This window comes from Lutjanus erythropterus, chromosome 2, assembly GCF_056507025.1.
Source record: "Lutjanus erythropterus isolate fLutEry1 chromosome 2, fLutEry1.hap2, whole genome shotgun sequence".
NCBI lineage: Eukaryota > Metazoa > Chordata > Actinopteri > Lutjaniformes > Lutjanidae > Lutjanus > Lutjanus erythropterus.
The window spans coordinates 34815659-34843120 of NC_139318.1; the positions used below are offsets into that span (position 1 = coordinate 34815659).

A 27462-nucleotide genomic window follows, 5' to 3' on the forward strand; every position below is an offset into this window, starting at 1 on the left:
AAAATATAAGTTACCACGTTATAATACATATAATAATATAACATTGTTGAAAATTGAAAAACTATAAGCTGTACAAATAATGTGAAACATTTCGTTATAACAGTAAGTTATCACTTTATTACATGAAACATTTCACATTATCACAAGATAAATACGATACCTTCATGTGATAAGTTTGTATTGTCATAACAATAAACTTTCAACTTTTCCAAATCAAATATCACAACATTTCTGACACAATACTTTGATATCAATATGCATCAGTACAAAAACAATATTGTAGGAATGACTATTGGTGCTTTGAAAAATTATTAAGATAAAATGAGATTTTTCGTAAATATTCATCAATAGTGTGGATATAATGAGTAAGTTGGTAAAGGCAAATAAATAATACAACAGCTAGAACAGTCTGGTAAGTTTAGCAAATTACTTCCTTTTTACCGTAATGCAGACTTTAAAATTAGGAAAAGCCAAAACTTCTGTCATATCACACTATAATAATATCCAAAATCAAAGACAATATCTAGTCTCATATCATGAGAAAGGGATAACATAAAGTAAATTCTGAAGAGGTTTATTTCACAATAACAACTGCTCACTGTACATTATCCCACTTATTACATGGCTTATTACATGTATATATATATATATATATATATATATATATATATATATATATATATATATATATATATATACATATATATACATATATATGGCACACATTTAAGTGACACAAAATATTGATTTTAAAATTATTTTAGTGATTTAACAATGATTTTATTGTTCCTCCAGAGTTTATGATCAGAACTGTGTTCATAGCAGCAGTCTGTTCTTCATAACAAAGGTCTGCTATATAGAAATAACATTCCTTAGAATTCTGTAATTCACCAATCAGAATTAAGTATTTAACAAAGCCATGTAATTATATTGATATAATACTGATTTATTGTCCAGCCCTATAGTCCACCAGAAGGTGTTGTACTAAAACCTTTACATAAACAAGGTGTTATTATGTAATGTCATAAACTCCTCATAAGTGAAGGTAGTGCCATCCATATGAAGTGACTGACCAGAACAATATTCTTTAAGGACCAAGACAAGATTATTCAAATTTGTACAGCCAGAAAGGTGATAACTAGCAAAATTTTTTTGTGCTGAAATCAAAACCTACATATATACATATGTCTTTTCACTTGGTTGAGGTTTCCTTAAAAAAACAGTGAGGAGGTGGTGTCCCCACCATCCCTGGGTGCACCCTGGCATCACCCATCCTCACCCTGCTGGCTGTCACCCTCCCCGCTGGGTGGCTATGCAGAGGCAGTGACGTCACCGGGCTGTCTCTCAGTCCCTTCCTGCTGCATCACAACAGCCGTTAGTAGCTCGAGTAGCACCAGTGACCGGGGGGGACAGCCTGGATATACATCCACAGCTAATTCATTGATAAAATACCTCTATTGACGTTGCAACACTCAACAACATCCTAACACGGGGGTAGCCGACAGGAACTGGTTGCAGTGCGATAACCCCGCTCCAGCTGTTGGGATATGGCCAGGCCGGAACAGGTTCTGCTCTTGGAGCCTCAGCACGAACTGAAATTCCGAGGTAAGAGAGGGGAGGGAGGGCCTGGCCGGGGAGGGGGGAGCTGCCTCTGCTTGCAGGGTTAGGAGGAGGGGGGAGGACAGTGCTACGGTAACCAAAGAGAGAAGCCACACTACACATTTTGATAATATAGCCCTCGTATAGAAAGATGAAGGCTTCCCTGAAAGGACGGCAGGTCAACTGACAGCACGGCAGCTAGCTAGCTTGTTAGCTAGCTGGATTAGCTTCCAACGGCTAAGCTAGCCAGGCCGATGGAAGCATTTCTGCTGCAGCAGCTGCTTATAAATCACTCTACAAGCACCAGACACGAAACGTTATGTCCAATGGGAAATGAAAATCATAGTGAATATGTGACAGTGTAAACATGCCCTTTAATTTTACAACCTTTCATTGCACATGAAGCTGCAACATCCTTAGCATGTTTAGCTAGCTAACAGTAGCTCGCTCTCTGATTGGCTGTCTCGCTCTGATGGCCAGCCAGCTGTCATTTAATAACTTGACAGCTCACAGGACAAAATAACTGGGCAACCTCTGCTACTCAGTATGTCTTAGCTACGGGTCATCAACATGCCCACCGTCCTTATCATTTGGGCTTTACTATCGCTGAGAGACATCTTAGTCCAGGTCGGCATTTGGCTGCAAGATGTCACGTTGCTTTAGGCCCAAATAATGTTACATAAACACATATGGTACTATTGTATTCAGCAACAGATTGCAGAGATCCTGCCACAGTTTGAAATAAGGCACCTTTGTACTCTCGAGTAAGATGCTGAATAGTTTCATACTTTTTTGAATTATTCAAAGGGCAGTTGGCCTCAGAATACAGTCAAACTTTTACTCTGGTCAGTAGTGAGGTTTCAATATATCACCTACAGGTCTATCAAATACAGTGGTATTTCGTTTATGATGCTCGGAGCACCCCAAACAGTACACTTAAAAGAATCAGCGACACCGAAATATATATATACCACTGTTTACCCCAAAAGTCAGTGAGTTTCATCAAATCATGCCAAACTGATGGATTGCAGTATGGATAAGATGAGAGATTGGTAGGGCTGCATGATTTAGCATTTGTGATTATGATATGTGATACTGCCCACAGGCAGCCAGTTGAATAGCTCTGTTATGTATTGATCATGTTAAGGTGTTGTTATGCTTTAGCTACCTGTGTGGCTGATCAGAGGACTTTGACATGGTAAGCCTGGAAATTGTATGAGTAATAGTATTGAATGAAGTGCCCTGATATGTGGAAATAATTAACAAAGCATAGGTGAAAAATGTCAGTTTACTCCACTCTTATTTTCACTGCAAGACTCCTCAGAGAATATTGTAAGCCACTGTATCACATCATTATCAATCAGGGCAAGGTAGTATAATAATATTAAAAAAATCTCATATCACAAAATTGATATGGGATTTTGATATTGTTTCATTCTGATATGGCTTAAGTGATGTTTTTCCTGGTCATCCCTACAATATTGTTGCAATATTTATATCGGAGTATTTTGTCAAAAATAACATGATATTTGATTTTGTCCGTATTACCCAGCCCTTGCTTCACCTGTGAGAAATCAAAATAAGACTACCGTTATTCTATATTTTTCTTATTGTCTACAAATGCCAGGAAAAGACCCAGAAGGAACAAAATGTTAATCTGTTTCTCAATCCTTTTACAAATTACCTACCCTGTCTGTGAACATCAGCCTCCTGCCTATTATTTCTTACTGAACACATCAATCTTGGTTTAGGTAATGTTGGGGCTAGGGTTGCAAATTTTGTGTTTTCCTTAACCAATAGTTAAACATGCTTACAATCTATAATTAATTAATCAGTAATACGATACAAAACACACATCTTTTTGTAGCAACAATTCTAGCAGTGCATTCTTATGTGAAACATTCATTTATGAAACACAAACAGAACTACAAACAAAAGGCTCTTGTTTGAAAAGAGCTGCTCTTTTCCACCTGTCCTGATTCAACAAATATCTCCACCCAATAAAATAGTGTCAAAAGGAGCTCATTTACTGCTGTTTCTAAACCAACAAGGCAGACCAAACCAAACTGTTACATCCCTAGATTCCTTTGCCCTTATTGAGGCTAGTTTGATCCATAGATTAATGCAATTGTGAGTATTTACAGCACCTTAACTGTGTGGGATTGACTCAAATTATACTATCTTCATTGTAATAAAGGAACATGCCATTTAGTGTAGCAGTGGCTTGTTTATCAGTTCTAAATTGATTTGGGGGAATGAGCTATAAGAAAAAATAGAAAATTGCCAGCTTTATTCTTTAACTGGTAACTTAGCATGAAGCGGATGCTCTGTTGCTATGGTTACTTGTAGTTTAATATACCTCGCTCTGATTTAGAGCTGAGGTAATGAGCTGGTCCACACATGCCAACCAATCAGAACAAGTATGTTACACATAGACCTATATCAAGTGTCTACTCTACTCTAATGTGTTGATGCATGACTGTTTTTCGGACAAAAGGAACTTTGTCCCTTCTCAGTATACTAGACAATACCACAAATCACATGCCAGTACTCCAATATGTAGGCACACAGTGTGAAACTTCAAGGAATAGAGAGTACATCTGTTAGGAGCAACTTGTTAGCTCGAGGCTCAGACCATCTGTGGGCCAAACACTTTTAAGTGTTAAGGACTGGACTTTGTCAGGGGTAATATTAACAAATCTCCACAAAAAATCCTGGCTTCTCACTTTTTATCTGCTATTTATAAAACCTAACCTTGAAAAACGACAGCTTCAAATATCAGTTCTTCATAATAGTTTTTAACTGCAGTTTGTGGTTTTCATGAGTTGGACGCTGTCCCGAGAAACTTTCAGGAAGTAGTAGATCAGGTGTACAGTAGTCGGTGGCGTGAGTCCCTTTCATTAAAAGCCTTTAGAAGTCAGGCCAAGCTTGTGAGGGTCTGAATTTCCTCTCTGTCTTTGCTCAAAGGCGAAGGGAAGTGTCAGTTGCTCTGGATGTTTGCTGAGCTGAAACTTTATCTTGAATCTGGTGTATGTGCTAATTCTGAACTAGCTCCATATTTTCATGCATAGCACGTGTGCCTCTCTTAACTCCAAGGGTTTTTCTAACTATAATAGCTACTGTGGTAGCCTAATTTGTTATTTTATCGGAAAACTAAATTTGATTAGAAAACTTGGCTTGGCTGAGCTTTGGGGTTTGTAATGGGTAGAGTAAAACCACAAGTTAAAATGTTATTTGGATAACTAGAAGTTGGTCAACAAACACTGGTTTCACTGTCAAAACTTTTATGAAGTCATGAGTTGTGCTCTGAAGAATATTTTCAGTGGTTCAACAGCTTGAAAAACACCATCAGAGGATCAATGTCTCAAAACTGGACAGGACTGCAACAAGTTGATTAATCTGTTGACTCTTTTCTCAGTTGATTAGTTGTTTGGTCTATAATATGTCAGAAAATATTGAATAATGTTGATCGGTCTTTCCCAAAGCCCAAGATGACGTGCTCAAATGGCTTGGTTTGTCCACAGCTAGGGCATATGAGGTTAAGACCAAATAAAAATACAGAATGTTATCAGTAAAAGTTATTTTTATCTTTTGCGTATTGTGTGTTTTGTCATGGTGTCACTTCAGTGTGTGTCTGTTTGGAGCATTGGGGGAGGGAGACAAAGCGAGAGCGAAAAGAAAATTCAAAGCATACAGTATGTTTTAGAGGCAATTGACTATTTACACAATATTGTCACATGTGTAATATGATATGGTCAAACAAACATATCTTCTAACATCTGGAGAACAAAATTTGTAGTCCAGGACATACCTACAGCAGTACAGGAATTGTCTTTTTGCAATTTTGATAGTATTTAGACTGATTGTGCAGCCCTTGTTGACAAGTTATTAATCAATGAATTGTTGAAGCTCTTCTCAGAACCCAAATCAACTAATACAGATGTCTATGATGTGCAATATGCAGCAGCAAAGTGTCAAGTAAATTTGGACCTCCTTCATAGACATAAAATCATTTCTGAATAATATTTGTTTTATGTGGTTTTTAACGATACTGTAAAGCTCCAAAATGAAACTTAGTTTCCGTAAGTGTGACTGATGTAAAGTGTGAGTTGTTGGCACTGTATTCCCTAAGTTTGGGAAGTCATACATTCATTCGTCACTGGCCCTCACTTGAGTATGAATTAGCTCTGCTGCTCTCACTAGAGGTACTGGAAAAATACAGGAGTGACTAACTGTTGCCAGCTAGCTATCTGGATACATTTTGCTATGCAGTTTCTGGACTGTCCTGTCAATAAAGAAACTGTTGCCAGAAATAACAGTAATAAATTAATGGCATGTAACATTGTGGTTTTCGGAGGGAGCACTTGGGAAATACATAGAATGAGATTTGTTGGAATTAAACTGGGATACCAGTGAGTGTTGCACTACAATATGTGTAATGTGCCGATAATATCAAAGAAGACTCATTAGACTCTGGACTTTCTCCAGGGTCAGTGCATTAGCCAGATTAGGTTTGCACGTGTTGGTACTTTACTTACTGTACTCATGCAAGAGCTCTCATATCCAACAGATTTTCTGTTAATGTCATTACCACTCAAATGAAAAGAAAACCTTACACCAAAGTGGAAATTCAATCACTTCATTCGTCATTTTAGGATGAATCAAAGTGTTAGTTGCTGCTTGCTCATGTGGTGGTGGGTATTGAATGTGAGTGCAGTAACTCTACTTATGAATCTGCCTTCTGTTTTGGACCTCTGAACTGCTGCCCACATCATATTTTTTTTCAGCAATTCAAGTAGGTCTGGTGTTGTGGCTTTCTCCCCCCAAAAAACAAGCCAATCAGATCTCTGTTGGGGGTTGAGAATGGGGATGTCGTCTTTCAGTGCCAGAGCCAGAAAAACAGTGACAGAAGAATGTGCCCGAAATCAGAGATATCAGTTGCTGCTGATTAGTTTGAGCAAACTTACATGTTAACACATCAGGGTGCATAATGAAATCAAAAGAAATGATATTGATGATGATATTTTGTTAGACTAATCTGAATCCACTGGTCTTGAAAATTAGGCCACCCTAATGACAAACATTATGGGATCATTCAATCCACATACTGAATGTTTAGACTGAATTACTGTCTATATTACCTTCCCACCTTCCAATATTACCTTATTATATATTTTTCATGGGGGAAGGTTGGATTTTCCCCACTCACAAGTAACTGATGTATCTACTTGCTCTGATGTTGGTGAGGCTGCAGTATTACAAGTTATAACATAATAGAAGTTTGCTGTTGAGAATATTTTGTTCAGAGAAATATGATATATATATATGATAAAAAAACAGGTTTGCCTTGCCTCCTGTAGTATTTAAAATATAGTCTAGTATTTCCACAATGCAGTTCCCTCCATTGGCTGATCTTTTTTAGTTGTATCAAGGCATCTCATTTTTTGTTCACTGTAACAGTATGGACATTTAAAATAAATTAATGGGTAGGCTATTAATTTATGAAAAAGTCAGACACAGAAGCAGCATAGAGAATCGGGTCAGTTTTCAAAATAAAACACAAACATGCCCAGTGGAATCAAGAAGTAAGGGATTTCTACTGTTTTCTGTGTGATCACAGATATAACTCTCCCATCCTGGCCAATATCTCCCCTTGTCAGTCCAACCGAAGTGACCCTTGGCTGAAGTTGTTGCTAACTTAGGATTTAACCCCCTTCATCAACACAGGAACTTAAAATGTGACATGCACTCTCTTCTGTATCTCTTGACCACACACTCAGTCATGCACACAATCTACGCAATTTGTGTTATGTCTTACAGGATTTTGCTACTTGTATCCCACATATAATGATTATAGTTTAAAAAAACATCTTAAAAATATATATTTATATTTTTTTTAAATCCCTGATGCTTAGGCCTGGCGGGCTGCTGACCTTGCAAGTACACTGTTGGAAACCCTGAGGGCTAAACGGGGTAATTTCACACAGCAATGTGAACTTGGTTGGTTATTCCCATACCTCTCCTACCTTTCCCCTTCTTCATGTTCTCATTTTTCTTTACTCCCTCAACCTCAGACATTACCCAAGGTCGAGCCGTACCCTGACCACCATATAATTTCATAACCAATAGAAATTATGAGACACTAATTGGATGTAGCTTCTGTCCACCCGGGATTTTTAATGAGGTTAAGACTAAAGGAAAATGTGTCAGAACATAGACTTTCCCAGGTTTGGGAAAGAATTAAACAAAATGAAATTAAGCTAGCCAATTTACCAATACCAATACCAGTAGTTGATACATGTGCAAGAAAGACCAGAGACAAAATACCATTTTAAAATTAACATGAAAAAAGTTTGACTTGCCCTATCAAAACACTTCCAATCTAGTTCTACAGTTTAGATGGATAACTCGCTTAACCTTCACTCACCTTTTAGATAACACTGGGGTTTTTTTCACTGTGACTTTTTGTTGTTCAGGGCTTTTGTGCTTTATTGACAAATCTGTGCAGCCTAATGCATCTGGCCTTGTGAGTGCCTCAGAGAGATGTGGCCTGCATCTACAATGATAGCTGTAATTAGTTGAAGCTAAACTGCATCTTCTCTGATCACGTAGAAGCCCGTGATTGGTAGATTTATACATGCAGTTTACCCTTGTAAACAGATGTTAGAGTTGATTTTCTTAATCAGAAGGACAGAGGAGATATCAGTAGTCACCATCAATCTGGATAGTAACATAAAAAGAAAGTGAAAAAACAGATGGCTTAGTTTGCATCCTTGACATATTTACAGTTTAATTCTCACCACAGTGTGTTACTGAGACGCAATATTTAGGGTGTAATGTGAGAAACAGACTGGAATTATTTATCTTGAGGACAACTTCCAGTCAAACATATTAAAAACCTGCATTAGTTGCATTGGCAGTAAAACTCTGTTTATCTAAATGTCAGGTCAAATAAAGAAAATATGCGGCAGAAGGTCCAAATTCTGTGCAGTAGATTGAATTTGTTATAATTAAAGTCACATTCAGTTAGGCTTTGATAGACCACATTTAAATGTGTTAACATACATGTCATATATTTTTAATTGGCTTTACCCACTGGCATTTTAGTTATCTAATTTATTTAACATTTCCATGGGTTGAAAAAAGCTCAGATCAGCCTGTTTCTGCTATGTATATACATCGTAACAGTGTGTCACTGCTAAATATTTGACAAAACTTTATGAAATTCGGTTCACTGCTGTGACAAAGTGTTTCAATATGAATGATATATATAATTACAGTTTCCACACATCTACTGAATGAAATGAAGCTCCCATTCTACTTTCCTTTTTGATAAGTGTGTAGTGCAGTGTTAAGACGTAATATATTCATTTTATATAACAAGCTGTGTCTGATTGAGCTTTTCTGTTTATTTTTGTGTTTGTCAGGGCTTTTTTTAAAACGCAAACTGGTGTTTTTTTCTGCAGCAGAGGATGATGGATTTGCATTCTGATGTATTTTGATCAGTTGACTAAGAGACACTCATTTGCTGTGATTATGTCACTCTGACGGCTCAGCTCAAACACATTACAGGCTTCTTTGAGTTTACATGCCAGTGGCAGTATTATTCTCCATCAGTCTTTCTGTGTACATGTGTCATTTTCTCCAACCATTTGGCATTTAAACAATTTAACTGACGAATAGTATTTTGAAATTAATGTGTGTGGTGAGTGAGATCATATGTCTTTTTAGCCACGATCAAAATTAAAATGGCTCTCTGTCCAGTTTGAATTAATGTTCCTATGATTTGTTGCCATTTAATAAGACTTGTGCAGTTGAAAGATTTGTCTTTGCCTTTTTTATATTCTTTGCTTCTGCAATTTTTGATCCTTTTTATTTATTTTTTATTTCTGTTGAATGGAAGATTGCAGCCTCTGATGGACAATGTGTAATTTTTAAAAAAGTGTATTTTGTCAAAGACAACTTCATGTTCTCCTGAAGTACTCAAAGACATTCTTGTCAAATACAGTTTCTAAGTGTCCATCTTATTTTCCTTCTTCTCAGGTCCGTTCTCAGACGTGGTCACTACAAATCTCAAGCTCTCCAACCCAACAGACAGGAATGTGTGTTTCAAGGTTAAGACGACAGCGCCGCGCCGGTACTGCGTGCGGCCAAACAGTGGAATCATCGATGCAGGCACCTCAATCAATGTCTCAGGTAAAGTTGCCTGCAAGTTAACTTCATTCACTTAATTATTTACTTATAGGCTACTGTAACATATAGCCGCTACCATAAAATGATTAGTTTATCATCAAAAATGTCTTTGTTTAAAGGATCCCTATGAGCTGATGTTATAGCAATCAGCTAATCTTGTTAGGGTCCACGTTTGACATAAAATACATAACATATTAACTGATGAATATTAATGCATCCATCAATGCACACAAATACATTAAAGCCAGTCCACATTGTACATGTATTTAGGTAAAATACTAATTAACTAATTAGTTATCCTTCAGTCCTCAGTCTGTCACCTGCATGTCAATAAATGTCTCTGCAAAGTCATTAAAGGATTATTTATTTTTTATTAGACCAATATTACAGAGTGAAAATGTAATGTAGATATATGTTGGCTTTGAAACAGAAAATTATACGTACTTGTAGCCCTAATGGATACACCAGTGACTTGTGACGTCATCTAAATCAGGCATCAGCAACTTGCAGCTGTGAATCCGCTAGCCGCTGTGGCTTTGACAAAAAATGATATGGAAATAAATAACAGTTATTTTTTTAACATTGAAATTGGTTTTTAGCCTACAGCTCTACAGCTCGGCACATTTTCCACTACACTTTGCTGATGGCCAGTGTTGAGACTCCCTAGGCTAGCTATGGATGCCAAATCCAAAAAAAGAAAAGTCTCAGAGGAAAATAGATAATTTAATAGTTGCAGCTCCAGACAGATTTTCCTCTTTTTTGGCCTAAAAAACTGCTCTTTCAAGATGATCTAAATATTTGTTTTTATTTGTATTTTGATCTACCTAGTATCCTAAATGGGTGTGCTCTTTGTACATAAACACACACACTACTGTGCATTCCCTCGTCCCTCCTGGCCGGCCTCATTCCCAGTCATGCACTGAGGGAGACAGGTACAGGCTAGTGTTTCCACACTGTGCCACCTCTGCCATTTACAGCCACAGACTCATTTTACAATCTGCCCTATCTGGTGTCAACAACTGCAAACTGTGTCACTGGAGCCTGCGGTCAGCAGTGGGCGACAAATCAGCGCAGTCCTCTCTGTCAGTTGCCATCATTTTTAACCCTTATTAGGCTCAGAAAGGTCACAGGTTTGAGTCCCAAAAGGAGATTACTCTTCTGAGAATGTAGCGACTATAGGCAAACATATGGCATGGTCTGTAACCTCTTTCTGTCCAGTCTGTATTAAGGGAGAAATCTGAAAGCAGTGTACTTAACAAGATAATAAGTTGTTGTGGGTTCTTATCTTGCAGGCATTGTTTGCTTTTAAACTGAACACACATTAATTTACTTTGACAAAAAAAAGTTTTATTAACAGCCCTGCACACCCGTGGTAAACTCAAACAGGTGATTTCACCTGTTCTGGTTGGTTAGACCTCTTCTCAGGAGTGAGGGTGGTTGTGTACAGTACATATGTCTCATGTTTTAACTCGCGTCACATTTCAGTGCCACTCTTTATCATCTATGACATGAAACTAAACTAAAAGAGAGAAACTAAAAGTGTGTGTACTGCTCATAGTTCAGTTATAAAATCCTGCTGGGCTGTCACCCAAAGAGTTAATCACAGTAGAACTGCAGTAGGTTTGAAAGTGGTTTAGCCAACCTCACTGACAGTCGCAGCAGCCGTTGCCCTGCCTCACGGTCTGGTGTTACACTGCCTTCTGTTTCTATCACCTGTCTCCACTTCCATCATTGTTAGTTTTGTGGTTTATGGTGATTTAGATAATTTGCGGTGATTTTACAGCCTGCCATGCTGTTGCTCCTGGATCGCTGACGTAGTTAAAAAACAAAAATACAGAAATTCAAATGACAAAATGCAATTGATTTGGGTTCTTCTTGACTGATGACTCAAATCATCAAAACTATGAGGACAGCCCTACTTCACTGGCTTAAAACAGTATCTCCAACAATACTGTATAGTACTGATTATCAGCTGATTAGGGGTGTTACATTTTAAATATTCAATTAAAAAATCATTCAAAATAAGCATTCAAATTCAATAATAGAAATTAAAAACATAATCTGCTCACAGTATGTTTTTTTTTTTCTCTCCACCCCTGCGTACTTGTGGCATCCGGCATGTGTCTGAAGAAAAAAACACTACTTCAGAGACAACACAGTGTAGCTTACCAGTATATCACAGTTATATCACACATGGATCTTTTTAAAGAATTTGAAAATATAAATGTCATGAGTTGTGAGGGTATAAAACAAATGATCTGTTGAAGCCTCGTCATCTGACAATGGCATAGCTGTCAGTACTAAAAAAAAAATGTTGAAATCGAATTTAATTGTGACTGTAAAATCAAAAGTCAAATTGAATCATGACACCACTACAGCTTACAGAAACTCACTGCCTGGCATTGTCTGATTACCTGCAATCTGAGCAGAGATATGATCAGGAAAAACACCTGTGAGGGTGTGCAAGGCCATCAAATCCTAATAAGAGTTGCATAACAACTGGTCGCTGTGCTGTATTAATAATGTGATGTATGGATAAATATTTTCTGACTGTTGTGATGTAATTCACTATAGCTCAAAGTTGTGGAGTTTTTGGCCTCTAGTAGTGCTATGAGTGGACAAGGATATGAATACACATGCACATGGGTGACAATCTTTGCTGTAGTTTCATATTATTCAGTTGATCTACAGGTGCCTTAATATGCCAAGAAATGCACCACAACATCAGAAAAAGCAGTGAAAAGAGACTAGCAAGCAAATGCACAACAGAGGTTGCAGAATATTTAGAAACTTTGCAACTGTTCTATGTAGACAGAAATGCATTTGTTTGTTAGACCTCAAGGATACACACACTGTGTTTTGTGTAAAACTGAATGTCAGTATTACTTTTGTTTGTTTACCAGAAACCTCCACAGTGTTCTGTTATCCTGGTCTTAAAAACTACATCATAGACTGCTCAAGCTGAGATAAATAAACACTGTTTGGTTGTTCTTGTTCTTCTGTAAAGATACTCTGAAAGCACAGATAGTCATTCCCTAAAATAACATCACACTATCCATATCAGTATTCTGGCCAAAATATTGTACTATTGACTTTTTGTTCTCCATCTAAGCAGATTGCATAGGATTGGTGACTTGTTTCAGTCCAGTTTGTCTCATGTCTCTGGTCTGTCATTTTTAACAAAGCAGCAAAAAAGCTACATAGACGTCTACTTGCAGTCTGTCACTGGATAGTACCTACTCAAGATGTGTCATTTGCTGGCTCAGCTGAAGATACACAGTGCTTTTGAAGCTCAACCCATCTGTAACTGTATATGTTCAACATAGCCATGACCACAGGAATGTTGCTGAGGCTGATTGGTGTTATGTAGCAACAGCATCCAGTGGAAAAATATGTGGCGTGAATGTCTCAAAAATCCTTGTGTCCACAAATATTGAGCTGCTTCTGGGAATGTGTCAGAAGTTCGTCTGACATACTCGGGACATGTTGTCATTCCAAGGGAGGCAGAAAGCAAAATAACATACCACAATAAAAAATAACAATTCTTTTATTGCAGTTATCTAAATTGGCTTCATTAGCTTGTTCTTACACTGCTAATATGGCACACACATACACATGGTCCGCATCAGTATTTAAAAGCCACATTTGCCATTTCACTATTTCAACAGAATTTAACCTCTAAGTGGTAGCTGATTTCTGCTCAATTGTGGTGGATTGAATGCTGTCGACTCCTGGGTTACTTCCCACCCTGAAGTACGTTTGCTTCAGTATTTTCTTTCCTCTTGAATTATATTGAATTAGATGGGCCCAGGGGAGCACAATCAGAAGTGTGAGATCCTGCAACCCTGAGAAGCCTGAATATGAATATGTTTTATGAGAGTTAGCTCTTACATCCTGGTGAGTTTTCCCTCCAGGCCTGTATCTCGACAGCACCGGTTGACTTCACTCTCTTCCTCACTCCCACGCTATATAGTCTCGGTAGGTTTCCTGATCTCTGACCAGGTTTTTGTGTTGAGTAATACCGGACAAAGTAGACGGGGAGCACCCTTTTACATGCAAGGCTTTTATGAATCTGTATGAAAAGGTTACTGTTATAGATATGAGTAGAACAATGAGCGGTATGGTATCATGTGTCATATCACGTCTCGTTTTGTGTCACATCAGTGTGTCGTAATGTTCAAAGTGAATTCACCTTGTATTGTGTTCTGGATTTGTTGATCAGTGCACTGCTTTGGTTGTTGAACTGAGACATGTTTTCTGTTTCTTTATTTTTGTCATATTGTCAAGCACATCTTTTGATTTCTGCTATTCTGTCGAGAATTCACATTAAATGGGTCAGGGAAATGCTGAGGTCTCAAGTTTTATACTTTTATTGAAACTGAGTGACATTTAAAGAAAGGAAATGTAAAAATCTAAGACACATTCTCAGACACTGACTGGCTATTTTTCCTGTACTGAGCACATATCACATCATGACACCATGGTTTTTTATGGAACTGAGACACAGATTTTGTCAGTCATCACACCCAAAGCCAAAGAGAGGACCTGAAACAATTGATTCATAAATCAGTTATTTAGTCATTACAGTCAACTTCTCTGGATTAAATTTCTTTTTTCAAGCAAAGAATGTCCATACTTTCTGTGGTTTTAACTACAGTTGGCTGCTGGTCTTAAATTTTCCAACTGGCCACCGTCAGCCTAACAACCAGCAATTGCCGATATATTTGCACAGGTCTATGTGTCTGTCTCCTGTAGTTTCAGTTGGGAGATGTGTGAGTGGCGTGTTTGCTGTGTACGTTCGCTAATATTCTTTTACCTATTTTCCTTTTTAAACAGAAAAAAGCCCACCATGCACCTGCTGAATCCAAGTTTCTCTCTTTACTCTCTATTGCCTTATTAGCTCATTGTAAGACACACTTCCTTACTGGACAGACAAAAACAAAATAATGTTAAAACTCACCAAAACTGTCTTGATTAGTCTTTTCACTGTTTCAACAATTACCAACTCTGGTTTGGTCAAAGTAAGTCGTCAATTCACCAAGCTAGATGTGAAAATATTCTGACTCTATGAGAGGACTGAACGATTTTGAACAAATATTTAAATATTGTAAGGATTGCATGATTTCCGATATTAGAGGGAATGATCATTTTTATGTCATTATTCTGTTTTTCATTTAAAAACACATTAAAATGATTTGGCGTGATTTTGTGGGGATTTGTGCCAAACAAAGATGTTAAGTCTGTAGAGTCTGATGTTTAGACCATATTAAAATTTTGATAAAACTTCAATTATTTGTTCAGTCATACTTAATGTTGTAACCCTGTCACTCATATTTGTCTCAGTGGATTTGTATTATGCAGCTGAATGAGTCTGTCGCTGAGCAGCGGCTCTCAATTGTTCTTCAGAACACCATCATACTGGCCTAATAAAATGACAAAAATCACACTAAAAAACAACCAGTGATGGACTCAGCCAATCACAGATAGCTGATGTATTTGTCCAGTTGGCTGGCCCTAGTTTTAGCCTCTTAAATGTGATGATTTCCTCCTTTTCTCTTTCCATTGCAAATGGAATATCTTTTAGCTAGGCCTGTTTTCTAACTTTAAATAGACAGAACATCCAAAACCAAACCAAAACAAAGCAAAACAGTGGATTTTTTTTTAAAAAAGAAAGAAAATTATTAGTTGCAGCCCTACGGCAGTAAATCTTGTGCAGGCCCTGTAATAATTCTCTTCTGTTTGTGTGGTCATTATGAGTGAACAAGAACCATGGGTGGAACTCTGTAAGCACTTCAAGGTAAATAGTTAGTGAGCATGTGAGCATCTTGTCTCGTGGGACACAATTAATTAGCGACAGGAAAGGAAAGTTTTCTTGCCTCCCTCCCTCACCCCTCTAATGGTTCCATTCATCATCAACAAGCAGGCAGGCGATTACCATCCTGCTTGACCGTGTTGACTACAATTAGCCTCTGTGAGTTTTATAAATGATTGCCCAGCGTGAAGTACGAATGCTAAATCATGCCATTAGCAGGAGCAGCTTTTTGTGAAGGTGTGTTCAAAGACTGTAGATCAAAGATGATTTAAATAACTTTTTCCCCCCACCGTGTGTTGTTTTTTCCATCTTAGGCTTTGGCTCAGGGCCTTTTTTTATGTTATTCACTGTTGCTCAAAGAACTTACATGCTTTCCTGCCTCCATTCTCTAGTATTGTCCCCTTGGACCGAAGGTAGATGGCCGTGCAAATTGGGTCTGACTCAAACAGGACGTTCTCAATCTGTTCATGCCGTCTGTTTCTGGTTTGCGATATTGAACTGCCCTGATTGCTGTAATGGTGCACTACATCTCTGAGGTTTTCCACTCTGGGGAGAATTGGCATGTGCCATATATGAAAACCATCCTTGATAGCTCCACCGCCTTTGAAATTAGGAGGTCATTTGTTTCTAGTGAAAGCCAAAGAATCACGCAGGCATTGTGGACATAGTTGGTACTGATGTCAAAATATGCCTTTCAATTACACCCTCATTTAAAATACTGAAGTCAAAGGAGGAAAGGATCACCAATCAATAGCTACTTTCATCCCCCTCTGCACTTGAACACTGACATAAGAAAGCGATCATGGTAAATCATCGTTACAGCTTTAAAATACCTTCGCAGTCATTGGAATGACATCAAATAACACACCACTGACTGAGAGGACTGATGTGGTGATGGGTTAAAGTAGTATTCCAAACTCCACACCTGCTTTTTGTTAGAGCGATATGTAATGTTAAGAAAGAAAAAGACAGGGTTGGAAGCTGTTAGAAAGATTACCCCCTGGGGTATTTGTAGGTCTGTCAGTGTTTCGCCGTCATGGTAACACCAACTAAGAAATAAATCATGTCCACTTTTTCCAAGCAGCACGGGCAAGAGCTTCAAGAGCTTTGAAGATGGAGACCCTAGTTTACCGTTTGAAAAATACATGGGTATTTGATCCTCACTAATTCCTCTTTAATCCGAGGAGTGGACACAGTTTAGAAAGGGAGAGAGATGGAAAGTTCCTGACAAAGAGGAGTACTGGCTTAAATGCAGGGGTTCCAGAAGTGTTCATTTCGTATTTATGTATTGTGTCCATGTCTGTCTCCTGTAGTTTGAAGGATACTAACAAGACACTTCATCGGACGTTTTCCTGAGTTTTCCGAGGATGTAAAGTGAGGATGAGGTTTAAAAGAAAAAAAAAAAAACTAAAGGGAAACAAATCATCTTAAAATATGTTGTGTGAAGTTTATTAAAGTGACTTAGTAGTAGAACCATATGTGACTTCTTAGAGAAGTGGTTAACAATCTTTTTGGCTTGTGACATCTATAATAAAGCAAAGGTTATTTAAAAACCTTCATCACAGCACAGATATGTATGGAGGCAAATAATATTCCTAATATTCTTAGTCTTATAATTAAATTAATATGTCTTTGTGCATTTTAACAGCATATGTTGGTATTATTTATACCACTGAATTTATTTTAACTGTGTACTGTTTATGCTTTGGAAACCATGTGTCTGAATTCATGTGGTTTGGATTCCCCTCTTTGTAGATGAGATTTATCATTTCAAAAACTTGATTGTTAGTATTTTTATGGTTCACAAATTTGGATAAAGCACTTAAATAGATCAAAATTGAAAAATGATGAGTTGAGTTTAAACAAGTTGAACACAGTTATTTAAATATTGGACACGTGCATTTTCTATGAGTTTTTCTTTTTTAATTTTTACAGCACCACTTGAAATGACTAACTGTAATTTTAAAAAAAAGGAAATTTTGCCCGTATTCATTCAGACACACAATTTTTAAAGTAAAATATTAAAATGTTGTAGGATGCCCTGATGGACTTCAACCACAAACCTCTCTGTCTTCCTTACTCCTGTTATCTCTCTACTTTTCCTGTCTAATCACAGAATAAAATGCCCCAAAATAATTTAATGTATACAGTGTATCTCAATGCTTTAAAGTCACTGAGGTGCCCTTGGATAAAGTCCTTAACCCAAACTGCTCCAGTGGAGCTGCTCAGTGGCCGGCAGATTAGACTGTGGTTGTACAGGGTGGCTTTTACCAGAGAATGTGTAACTGTGTGAATGTGATCAGGGCATTACTAAAAAAGAGAGCATTGCTATCAGTGGAACTTCATATATTCATAATGGTTAAAAAAAAGATTAATAGTTACATTTCTGCATTTAAATGTGATGTAAACTTAAATACATTACCTCATCCATGAATATGATTTCTGCCAGTCACGTCAGATTTTCATCAGCAGTGGTGGTTGTTTAACAATGAAGACAACAACTCCCACGATCCCCCACACTACTTTATGATGTCCTTAAAGCTATCTTTTGTTGTTATTTTGATTCAGAGAGAAATTACATATTGTGCATTCAAGTTTTAAGTTTCTTACAAGACTCAAATTATTACATCCTTTCTTTGCTTCCTATAATCTGTGAAATGTGAACAGTGACACCAAATAGGGGTTTTCTCCTCCTCTATTCTCACAGCCCTGCAGGATTTTCTTATGAGCCCTTTGAGTGTTCTTAATCCCAGAACCGCTGTCCTCTGTCACTTTACAGCATTGCTATAACATTTCTCTTCATGAGGGTGAGAGAAAACATTGTAAAATCTCTACCTTATGTTTTCCTTCCTATGCTGACACTGACTGTCATTTTGTATTTCAGTTATGCTGCAGCCTTTTGACTACGATCCCAATGAGAAGAGCAAACACAAGTTCATGGTCCAGTCCATGTTAGCACCTCCTGACATGACCGACATGGAGGGAGTGGTGAGTATATCTCCTTCCTAAAGTCATCTTTCACCATCAGTATGTTTTTATCTGCAAATGCTCAAAGACAAAAAGGCTTTCCATGCAGAAGTAACTCCATCACTCATTCATCAGACACTGTGACCCCTCTTGCCCTTGATAGGACAGGAAATACATACATTAAACTATTACGAAAGAGGCCTACAGATCACAATCTCCCAGCTGGGACGAGAGACTGTGCTGCAGTGCTGACATACATGCAGCAATAAAAAAACACAGTGAACTCAGTTCAGTCATGACAGTGTGTGTGGTCTCAGTCATCTTTGCAATCACTGGCCAACGTACTTACAGTTAATCATCATTAACATGCCAAAAAGTGTTTTGAGAATTTGGTATGGTGTTGTGACTCACTCATGAAAATACAGACACTCATAATCAACCTGAGTGACGGTTATAAAAAACATGCTGCACTGAGGTAGAGCCTGAATACCAGTGAGTAATTGTGCAAGCCTGAGACTGTAAAAGAAGTTAGACTTGAAAGCAGATTGAGTGAAACAGAGATGAGCTACAGTCATCCAGGTGGTATATTTTTCTCCATTGTTGTTTCACATTAGATTCAAGGAATAATGGACAGATCAGATCTCCCCAATAACAGTCCAGCTGTGAAAATGAATCAATACTCAATACATGTTTTGAGAGGAGTAATCTGGGATATTATTTCAGGCCCATATCGCCCAGCCGTATTTGGTTCTTTCAATACTATAATTAATGGATTTGTATCGTTTAAAATGTACTGTCTCAAAAAAGGATGGAAGTATTGTTAATTATGACAACTTGACAAACATCCTGAAAGATTCTACTATAACTACTACCACAGAACTACAGCTTATTCTGCATACTGTAAATGCTTTTCCCACATGTATATACATCATTGAAATTTGAAAATATACCTAATTCCACAGAAAACCTAGTTTTAATAAGGATACACTGTCATAGACATGTAAACTGTGAACTGTAAACTGAGAAAGAAGAAGTGGGTGATCTAAAAGCGTTTATCAAACTCAATTTACAATGCAAGTCCAGAATCTAAATTGCTTTTCTGAAACTGTGAAAATACTAGATGAGGTGGTGGCAGAATACATAAAAATTAGGAATTCAGTCAGAAATGCCTTCATCTGGATGCTCTTAGAGAGAAAAGGGCATATTGGTCATCAAATAATAAATGCAATATTTTATTTATTGGAGCCAGACGGTGCAGAAACCTGTTATCATATCATAACTAAGACTCAAAGGATTTTACACAAAGACAAGTAAATCAGACAACAATAAACCCTTATCACCATAATCTCATAATTAAGAGTAAAGCACAAAACATGAACAACTTATTATTCCTCATCTCTGCTGTTTCTGCTCAGTGGCCTCAGCCTCAGACTCTCCGACAGCAGGAGGTTTTAAGTTATGTGAGCCTTCAGTGAAGAGCCATTAACAGCTGTGTGTTACCCTCTTACACTCACTTTGCTGCTCTTGTTCTGACATACTTGAAACCATCTTTTCCCTTTTCTTAGTTCTTAACATACGTGTTCATTGGATTATAACAGCATAGAAGCCAATAAACCTGATATGCTATAAACACATAACAGTACAACACAAATATGGCTGTCGTTTTGACCTTTTAACACAGTTGCAAAGGTGCCTTTTCCTTTGATCAGATAAAGTAACAATGTGTTAATGGTTTTCTTTATTTTTGGTTCTCTGTCTCTAGTGGAAGGAGGCTAAACCAGAAGAGCTGATGGACTCCAAGCTGCGGTGTGTTTTTGAGATGCCAGTGGAGAACGAAAAAACGGTAAGCACACGATACTGCTCCACGTCTCTCCTTGCCTCACCATGTCAGTTATGCGTTGTCACTACAGAGTCTGTATCAAAGAAACTACAGAGAATGATGTGTCCCAGTGCCTCCTGCTGCTATGTTCAACATCCCAGGTCTCAGCAGGGTGCCACGATGTATTTTTAATTTGTTTGTCATTCATTTTCTACCATGCTGCTGGTTTTCAACACATACAACAAATTTATACCTTTCATTGCTTTTTTCTGTAGAGGCATTTGTTTGCTTGTTGCTGTTTGTCTCAAGGAGGTGGAGCATTATTTATAGATGATGTTTATTGTTTTCTAGCACCCCTGGTGGAAAACAACAATGAATACAATGCTGTATCTGCCTTGTCTTTCTCTCTCTCTGTCCTGTACAGTATCTCTTTTGATCACCTGTCGCATTTTAGTTTTCATCTCTCCTCTTCTTTTCACACTCTAATCTTGTCCCAACTTCTTTGTCTTTCCTTTTCTTTCTCATTCTCACTCTGTCTGTCCTCTTTATGCTGTTTTTTAGGGATGTAACAAACAGCGCTTGATGGAAAAGATGTTTTTGCTCTCTTCCCAACCAGCTTCAGCAAGACTTTCAGTTACTAATTGGCTCTGCTGGTAGTAACCTGACATTGTTCTGACTGATTGAAGTTAGCTGTGATAGACAGCTGGTTTATCCAGTCACCTGCCCAGTGTTTTTTGAAAATGCCTGCCCTTTTCCAAACAGTTTCAAAGGACAAATTCGCAAATGGTTCTGTGTAACAAATCATTTGGTGTGTCAGGTTATTAATAAATGACCTAAGCATGAAAAATCGGCAGTCTTAAACAATAAATGCTTGGATTATGTATGCAGAATTTCAAAACAATATCACAATATTCAACATCTTGTAAAATCCCTACTAAATTTTTAGTATTAATCTCGCTCTTTTTCCCTGTCCTCCACCTCAGCCACCCTTTCAGGCATTAACTGCCCTTCAAAGGGCCACTTTGTTCATTCTCACATGCAGTTTGTTATCATTGTGATTCCCTTCAGACCCCACACAGCTGTAGAGACGTTATCTCTTCATGATATGAGCCGAGCCTACTGGCTTCATGAACACAAGGAGGGAAAAGGACCCATAGTAGTTGTTTTCAATTCATTATGAGCTGTGCGATACATACACACGGCTCCCAGTCAGCAGCACTGTGCACCACAGAGTCCGTTAGAGGTAATGCTGATGGAAACCAGCTTGATCCACTTATGAAAGACACTCCTGGGTGAACTCTCCCACAGACACAGAGATAGAGGCTCTGTGTTCCTGCAGCCCTCTGAGTGTGCATATACTGCACATGAAAAGCTGCAAGACTCTAGATATAAACATAAAATTGCACTTGTGTGCCAGCCAAGTCATTGGTCAGAATCACCATGGCAACACTGTAGCAGAAACAGACAACTTATTACATTATAACTTGTCGCCATGTAACCCTCTTACAGCATGACATGGAGTCCAACAAGATGATGTCGTCCAGCTTGCTGAAGTCAGATTCCTCCACGCTGCCTCCGAAGTCACTGAGCTCCACCCTCGATGATGGGGAGGTAAAGAAGATCATGGAGGAGTGTAAGAGGCTGCAGATGGAGGCTCAGAGGCTACGGGAAGAAAACAAACAGATCAGGGTGAGTGAGATGACTCAAAGTCCACAATCAGTTCATTTCGATAGGTAAAGACACAGGTATCACTGTATCTCAGTAGTCTCAGGGTTTTCCCCTGCAGTGGTAAATTATTGATGACACGGGGCCATCTGATTAGTACAAACTTTAAATTAACTTCAAATGGATGCACACTGTTGGCTAAAATGTGTCCCGGTGTACTGGTGATTATCAAACAGCATTTTCCATTTTTTCCCCCTTAACATTGCAACTCATTGCCTTTGATGTGATTGATCAATCAACCACCTGCTGAACTTAATCATATCCTGATGCATCTCATCTTATTATCCATGTTAGATGATGTTTGTATAATAAGCCGTTTATCTTTCATTAAAACAGAATTTCATCTAATGTTAGCAGAGGCACTGAATTTGCAGAAGTTGCTGTATAGATTTACTTTAAATTTAGTGCATTAAAATGAGTAACAAAAACAAACAAACAAACAAACAGTGAGAACAACCATTGATTATATGGCTTGGGTGTATTTTTATACTGAATATACACTCAGTGGCCACTGTATTAGGTACACCCATACATTATAATGCAACCCAATACAACAGTTCTACTATAAAATGTACTTTTATGAAGTTTATATGTTCAGTTTTTTCGTTGATGCGATAAATCAAGATGTCTGCTCTTCCTCTTGGCTCTGTTTTCAGGCTTTTGAAAATCTAGAATGTGACAGTAGACTTTAGCCATTCACAGATCATTTCAGACACAGGGTGCTCCTGTTGGCTATTAAAAGTTGGCTATAAAAATGTGGATGCGTGCATACGTCCCTTCAGATGGTGAAAGCCTGATTCAGTGGCTGAAAAACCTGCAACTTGTGATACATTTCCAGTAGCTTCTTTGCTTACAGTTGTCTAGTCTATGGTACACAACTTGTGCATGCACGTCCCAGCTCCACACAGAACTTCTGGCTCATTATGTTCAATGTCATGGTGCCTGTACCGATGAGTGCCAAAGAGGCATGTGGAGAATAATTTTTGAAGGTGGGGACAGTGGTGTGTGTGGTGCACTAGCCTCTCATCCCACTGTTAGACGGCCTCACAGCTGCCTCTGAGGCCTGGGGTGCTCTGCCCTGGGGCCACTAAGCGCTGGAGGCGCATCTTTGAGAGGGAACAGGGTCTTAAAATTGTTTCACCTCTTCTGTATTCTGTACATTGACTTTTGTAACTCAGGGTATAGTTCAAACATCCAACCAATCTGTCCTCAGGCTCAAATAAAAAACAGAGAGCAAAGAAAACCTCTTCATCTCAACCATCAAAATCAGCAGATGACCTCACTGAACATCCAGAGTCACATTTGTGTCTCTTGGTTATTTTTTGTACTGATTGATGTGCACAATCAAGATAAGCAAATTAAATGGGAATTGCTGTTGTGGTGTCCTCCGCCCTTTGCTCTACTTGAACAGAGACAGTAACTCAAGATTGAGGTTTGTGTTAAGTGAAAGAGCTCATATCCATAATCAGTGGCAGACCTCAGGGCTCGGAGCTCATAAGGTTGTTTTGCAAATCAATGAGTATGACATCAATCACAACGATCAGTGAAGCAAGGTTTAAAATTGGATTTTGTTAAGGTTTGGTTGGAAATGAGTCACAAACACACCACAGACAGCTAAGAGAAAGTCGTCCTCCCCTCAAACACCACCACCACCACCACCTCCTCCTCCCCTTTAAGTTCTTGCCAGAGGCAGAACGACTGTTGGCTGCTCCTGCGGCTGAGATTATACTAACAGAGAGCCCCCCCACCCGCTGCTGGGAAATGAAGTGTGTTAAAGCCTGGCGCCTTCTGCAGTCCTCGGGGGATTGGGTCAGATGAAGATTTAAGCAGATCCTATTTCTTTGAGCTAGTAAATAAATACTGTCTTATCTTATTGACTGATTGACGAACTGACCGTCTCTTTTCACTCTCCCACCACCAACAGCCCTCTCCCTCTTCCCACACACTTGTTGTCCCACAATTGTTGTCTGTCCCCCTCTTGTATGGTGTACCACAAGGATTATAACTTAGCTGTATTTTTCTTTTCTTTGTACATGTTTCTCGTAAGCCACATTATGAAAAACCACAGTGTCCTGTCACTGTTACGTTGACGATACACAGTTGTACCTCCCCTTGAGACCTTGCTACCCTGATACACAGAAACGCCTGTTTGACTGCCTAAATGATCAAGTATTGGATCACTAATAATGAGAGTAAGACAGAAATTTTTAATTTTTGGATCCCCATATATTCCTAAAAATGCAGTTTGTGACCTAGGGCAACTCTCTCATAATCCCAGACCCTTCAAGAATATTTGGGTGTCCTGTAGCTCAGTTGGTAGAGTATGCATCCTATGTACTGAGGCTGTCAGTCCTCTGAAGTGGTCGTGGGTTTAATTCCAGCCTGCAGCCTTTTGCTGCATGTCATTCCCTACTCTCTCTCCCCCTTTCCTGTCGTACCTTCATCTGTCCTAACTAAGTAAAGTTATAAAATTCCCAAAAAAATAAACAAGAATCTTGGCCTCTTTTTACCATCTTAGAGTTTTAAGCAAGGAAGCATATGTTTCCTTTTCGAGATTCGAGACAATAACCCATGCTTTTATTTTTTCTTGCCAGGATTATTGCAACACACTGTATCTCTGAGTCAGTCAGACTACTCTGTCATGCCCTCAGTTAGCAACAAATCTGCTAACAAAATGTAAAACATCCTGCCGCATTACTCAGATTTTAATGTCATTGCACTAGCTACCAGTTAGGACTGGGTGATATGTTAAAATTTTTCAATGAACACTTTCTGTTGCCACAGGTGATCGTTTTCAAAGCTTTGAATGAGTTAGCTCCATCATATCTCACAACATATGCCACTGTCCTCTTAGAACACTGAGGTAATCAGATAAGCTGCTGCCTTCCATCACAGAAAGTCATTTGAGGCATAAAAGTGACCGTGGTTTTTCTGTAGCCAGGGCCAAATTGTGGAATTGCCTCCCACTGCATCAGGATTGTCAGATATACGGCCCGCAGGCCAGAACCAGTCCACCAAAATAACGTGCAAAATAATGTCATTCAGCAGCCTCAAGTACAAACCTCTGTCCTAAAATTATTGGTGGAACCCTGCTGCTTCTCAATTATTTCTTTTGCCCTCCTCACACCTTTTTACACACTTTCTTTTTTCTCCCCTCTTTCTCAGGAGGACGATGGTCTGCGGATGAGGAAGAGCAACATGATGTCATCTCAGCACTCCTCAGTCGGCATGAAGAAAGAAGAAGGGTTGACCGCCCGCACGGTGGCCCTCATTGTGCTCTTCTTTGTGGTGGGCGTCATTGTTGGCAAGTTGGTCTTGTAGATGATGGCAGCGCAGTTCGGTCGGCCTCAGCATGCTTTCAGGGGGATGAAAACAAACACGGGATCTGGGATTTTGGATCAGAAATGCCATATCCGCTGGGTGGGGAGGGGGTGGTACTAGTTTTGATTCAGTCTCATTTATGTAAAAAATTTCAAAAGTAATGTATGAGGAGAAAAAAAAAGAAGAAAAAACGATTCATCATCTTATGAACAAACCTACTGTTACAGGTCTTGCCTCTACGTAATCATCACATAATCATTCTGGCCCTCTTCCCAAAGTTTCATGTATACAGATGACTGGTTCTGTGGGTGGGGGGTAATGGTAACAAGATTTAATGCTAGTGATTCAAACCAATGGATTTTCTAACACTGTCGAGGTCGTGTTGGTGCGATTGAGTCAGTTTGCAATTGTGCGAATGTCATTTTAGTGTATTGTTGTTTCTTTTTCTAAATGACGGAGGCCAGAGCCTATGTATATGTATACGTAATCCCCGCCCCACTGTACAGTATATCCAGGTGTTCCTTCCAGCTAAACCCCCTTTAAGGAAGGGATTAACCAGAGAGATGATCCACACAGTCGGGGTTTCACACACAGGGCTATCAAACTGACTTCTCCAATCGCTGGCTTTGTAAAATCGGCTTGTCTTTTGATTGTAGAGCAACCTTGATCAGTGTATGAAACACTATACCATAGGTATTTTCTTTCCTCGTGTCCTTTTTTAATTTTCACTCTACCTTACTCCCGTCACCTATCACTCAGTGCTCACCACATCCCCAGTTTGTCAGAGGGGGATGTTTGATTGCATGCGTTCACACAGAGTGTTGCATCTGGACTTTTTGAATCTAATTTAATTGCTTTTATAATGGTGATAATAATATGTCATTTGGCTGTAGGTTTGCACAACTACATTTTCTGATTTTTCTTTCTCTCTTTTGTGTTTTTGTTGCATTTTTATGATTTTAAGTAATTTTTTTTGTTGTTGTTAGGATTGAGAAGCATTTAAGAATATTGCAGCTACCAGAAATGAGCTCCAGATTTGTAGGATCTGTAAATGTTCTCCAGATGAAAGTCTTGCCTTGTGACCTGTTTGGGCAAGTTATTCTCAGGCCAAGATGGAGGTATATATACAGTACATTAACATATATATACACGCACAGACCCAGAAAGCATGCATACATATAGTGAGAAACCACACGTGCAGAAGGTGCATGTAGAAGCGACTGGTTATGAGTTTCCTTGACAACATCGACAACACTGAGGTCCTGTTACAGTGTCCTAACAAAGGGACCTTGGTCTTTTCCAGCTCTTTTGTTGTTTTCTCATATTTTCCTGCTGAGCCATACATTTGTTGACATTCTGTGTTGTTTGGGGCAAATGTATGTCAGAGATCAACTGAGTGTTTTAAGCTGCCTGCTCTCCACTGCTGGTGATTTTTGCTGTTCTTTTTCTTTTTTTTTCACTCCACTGCAGGCCTGTGTTCAGTTTTTTGGTGTTTGTTCAGCATTTATCCGTTGCTTATTAATGTTATATCCTCACTGCATTTGAAGTCGTGTTCATTTTTTATGCACTAGGATTAAGAGTGTCTCTCCTTTGATCTTCCTGCAGCATACAACGTTTCTGGGTTGGTTTTTTTTTCTTTTTCTTAAGCGAGAGGAGGTGGGGGGGGAGAAGCATACAGCCTAGCTTATAGCCTTGAGGAGACCACATGATGACATTGTACTGTTCCAGAGCCGATGGTTATTTTTTTGTCAGAAATAAATAAACAAAAAAAAAGAAACAAACTCTCAAATTGTTTCATCTCCAAATTTGCATGAGTAAAAAACAGCAGTGGAGAGCGTCGTTCTACAATCCCAATTCCAAAAAAGTTGGGAAGTTGTGTAAAAGGTGAAGAAAAACAGAATGCAATGATCTGCAAATCCTTTTGGACCTATATTCAGTTGAATACAGTACAAAGACGAGATATTTAATGTCCAAACTCATTAACTTTATTGTTTTTTGGAAAAATGCGCTCATGCTTAGTTTGATG

General features: G+C 38.6%; 1 protein-coding gene across 1 annotated transcript; it reads left to right on the plus strand.

Annotated features, from left to right (window-relative positions):
• Window positions 1-1339: 1339 nt before the first annotated feature.
• LOC146332011 (vesicle-associated membrane protein-associated protein B/C-like) lies at window positions 1340-27225 on the plus strand. The gene is made up of 6 exons (XM_084738076.1): window positions 1340-1605; window positions 9643-9795; window positions 18489-18592; window positions 20334-20414; window positions 21900-22079; window positions 25281-27225. Exons 1-6 carry the CDS (start codon window positions 1548-1550, stop codon window positions 25434-25436), a joined length of 732 nt encoding a protein of 243 aa, XP_084594202.1. The 5' UTR covers window positions 1340-1547; the 3' UTR covers window positions 25437-27225.
• The last annotated feature ends 237 nt before the right edge of the window (window positions 27226-27462 follow it).

Excerpts from the sequence above, each read along its gene's own strand:
- LOC146332011 (XM_084738076.1), top strand. The coding sequence starts at position 1,548 with ATGGCCAGGCCGGAACAGGTTCTGCTCTTGGAGCCTCAGCACGAACTG. Across the intron at positions 9,796-18,488 it reads CACCTCAATCAATGTCTCAG|TTATGCTGCAGCCTTTTGAC; the intron begins GTAAAGTTGCCT and ends TTTGTATTTCAG. Across the intron at positions 18,593-20,333 it reads TGACCGACATGGAGGGAGTG|TGGAAGGAGGCTAAACCAGA; the intron begins GTGAGTATATCT and ends CTCTGTCTCTAG.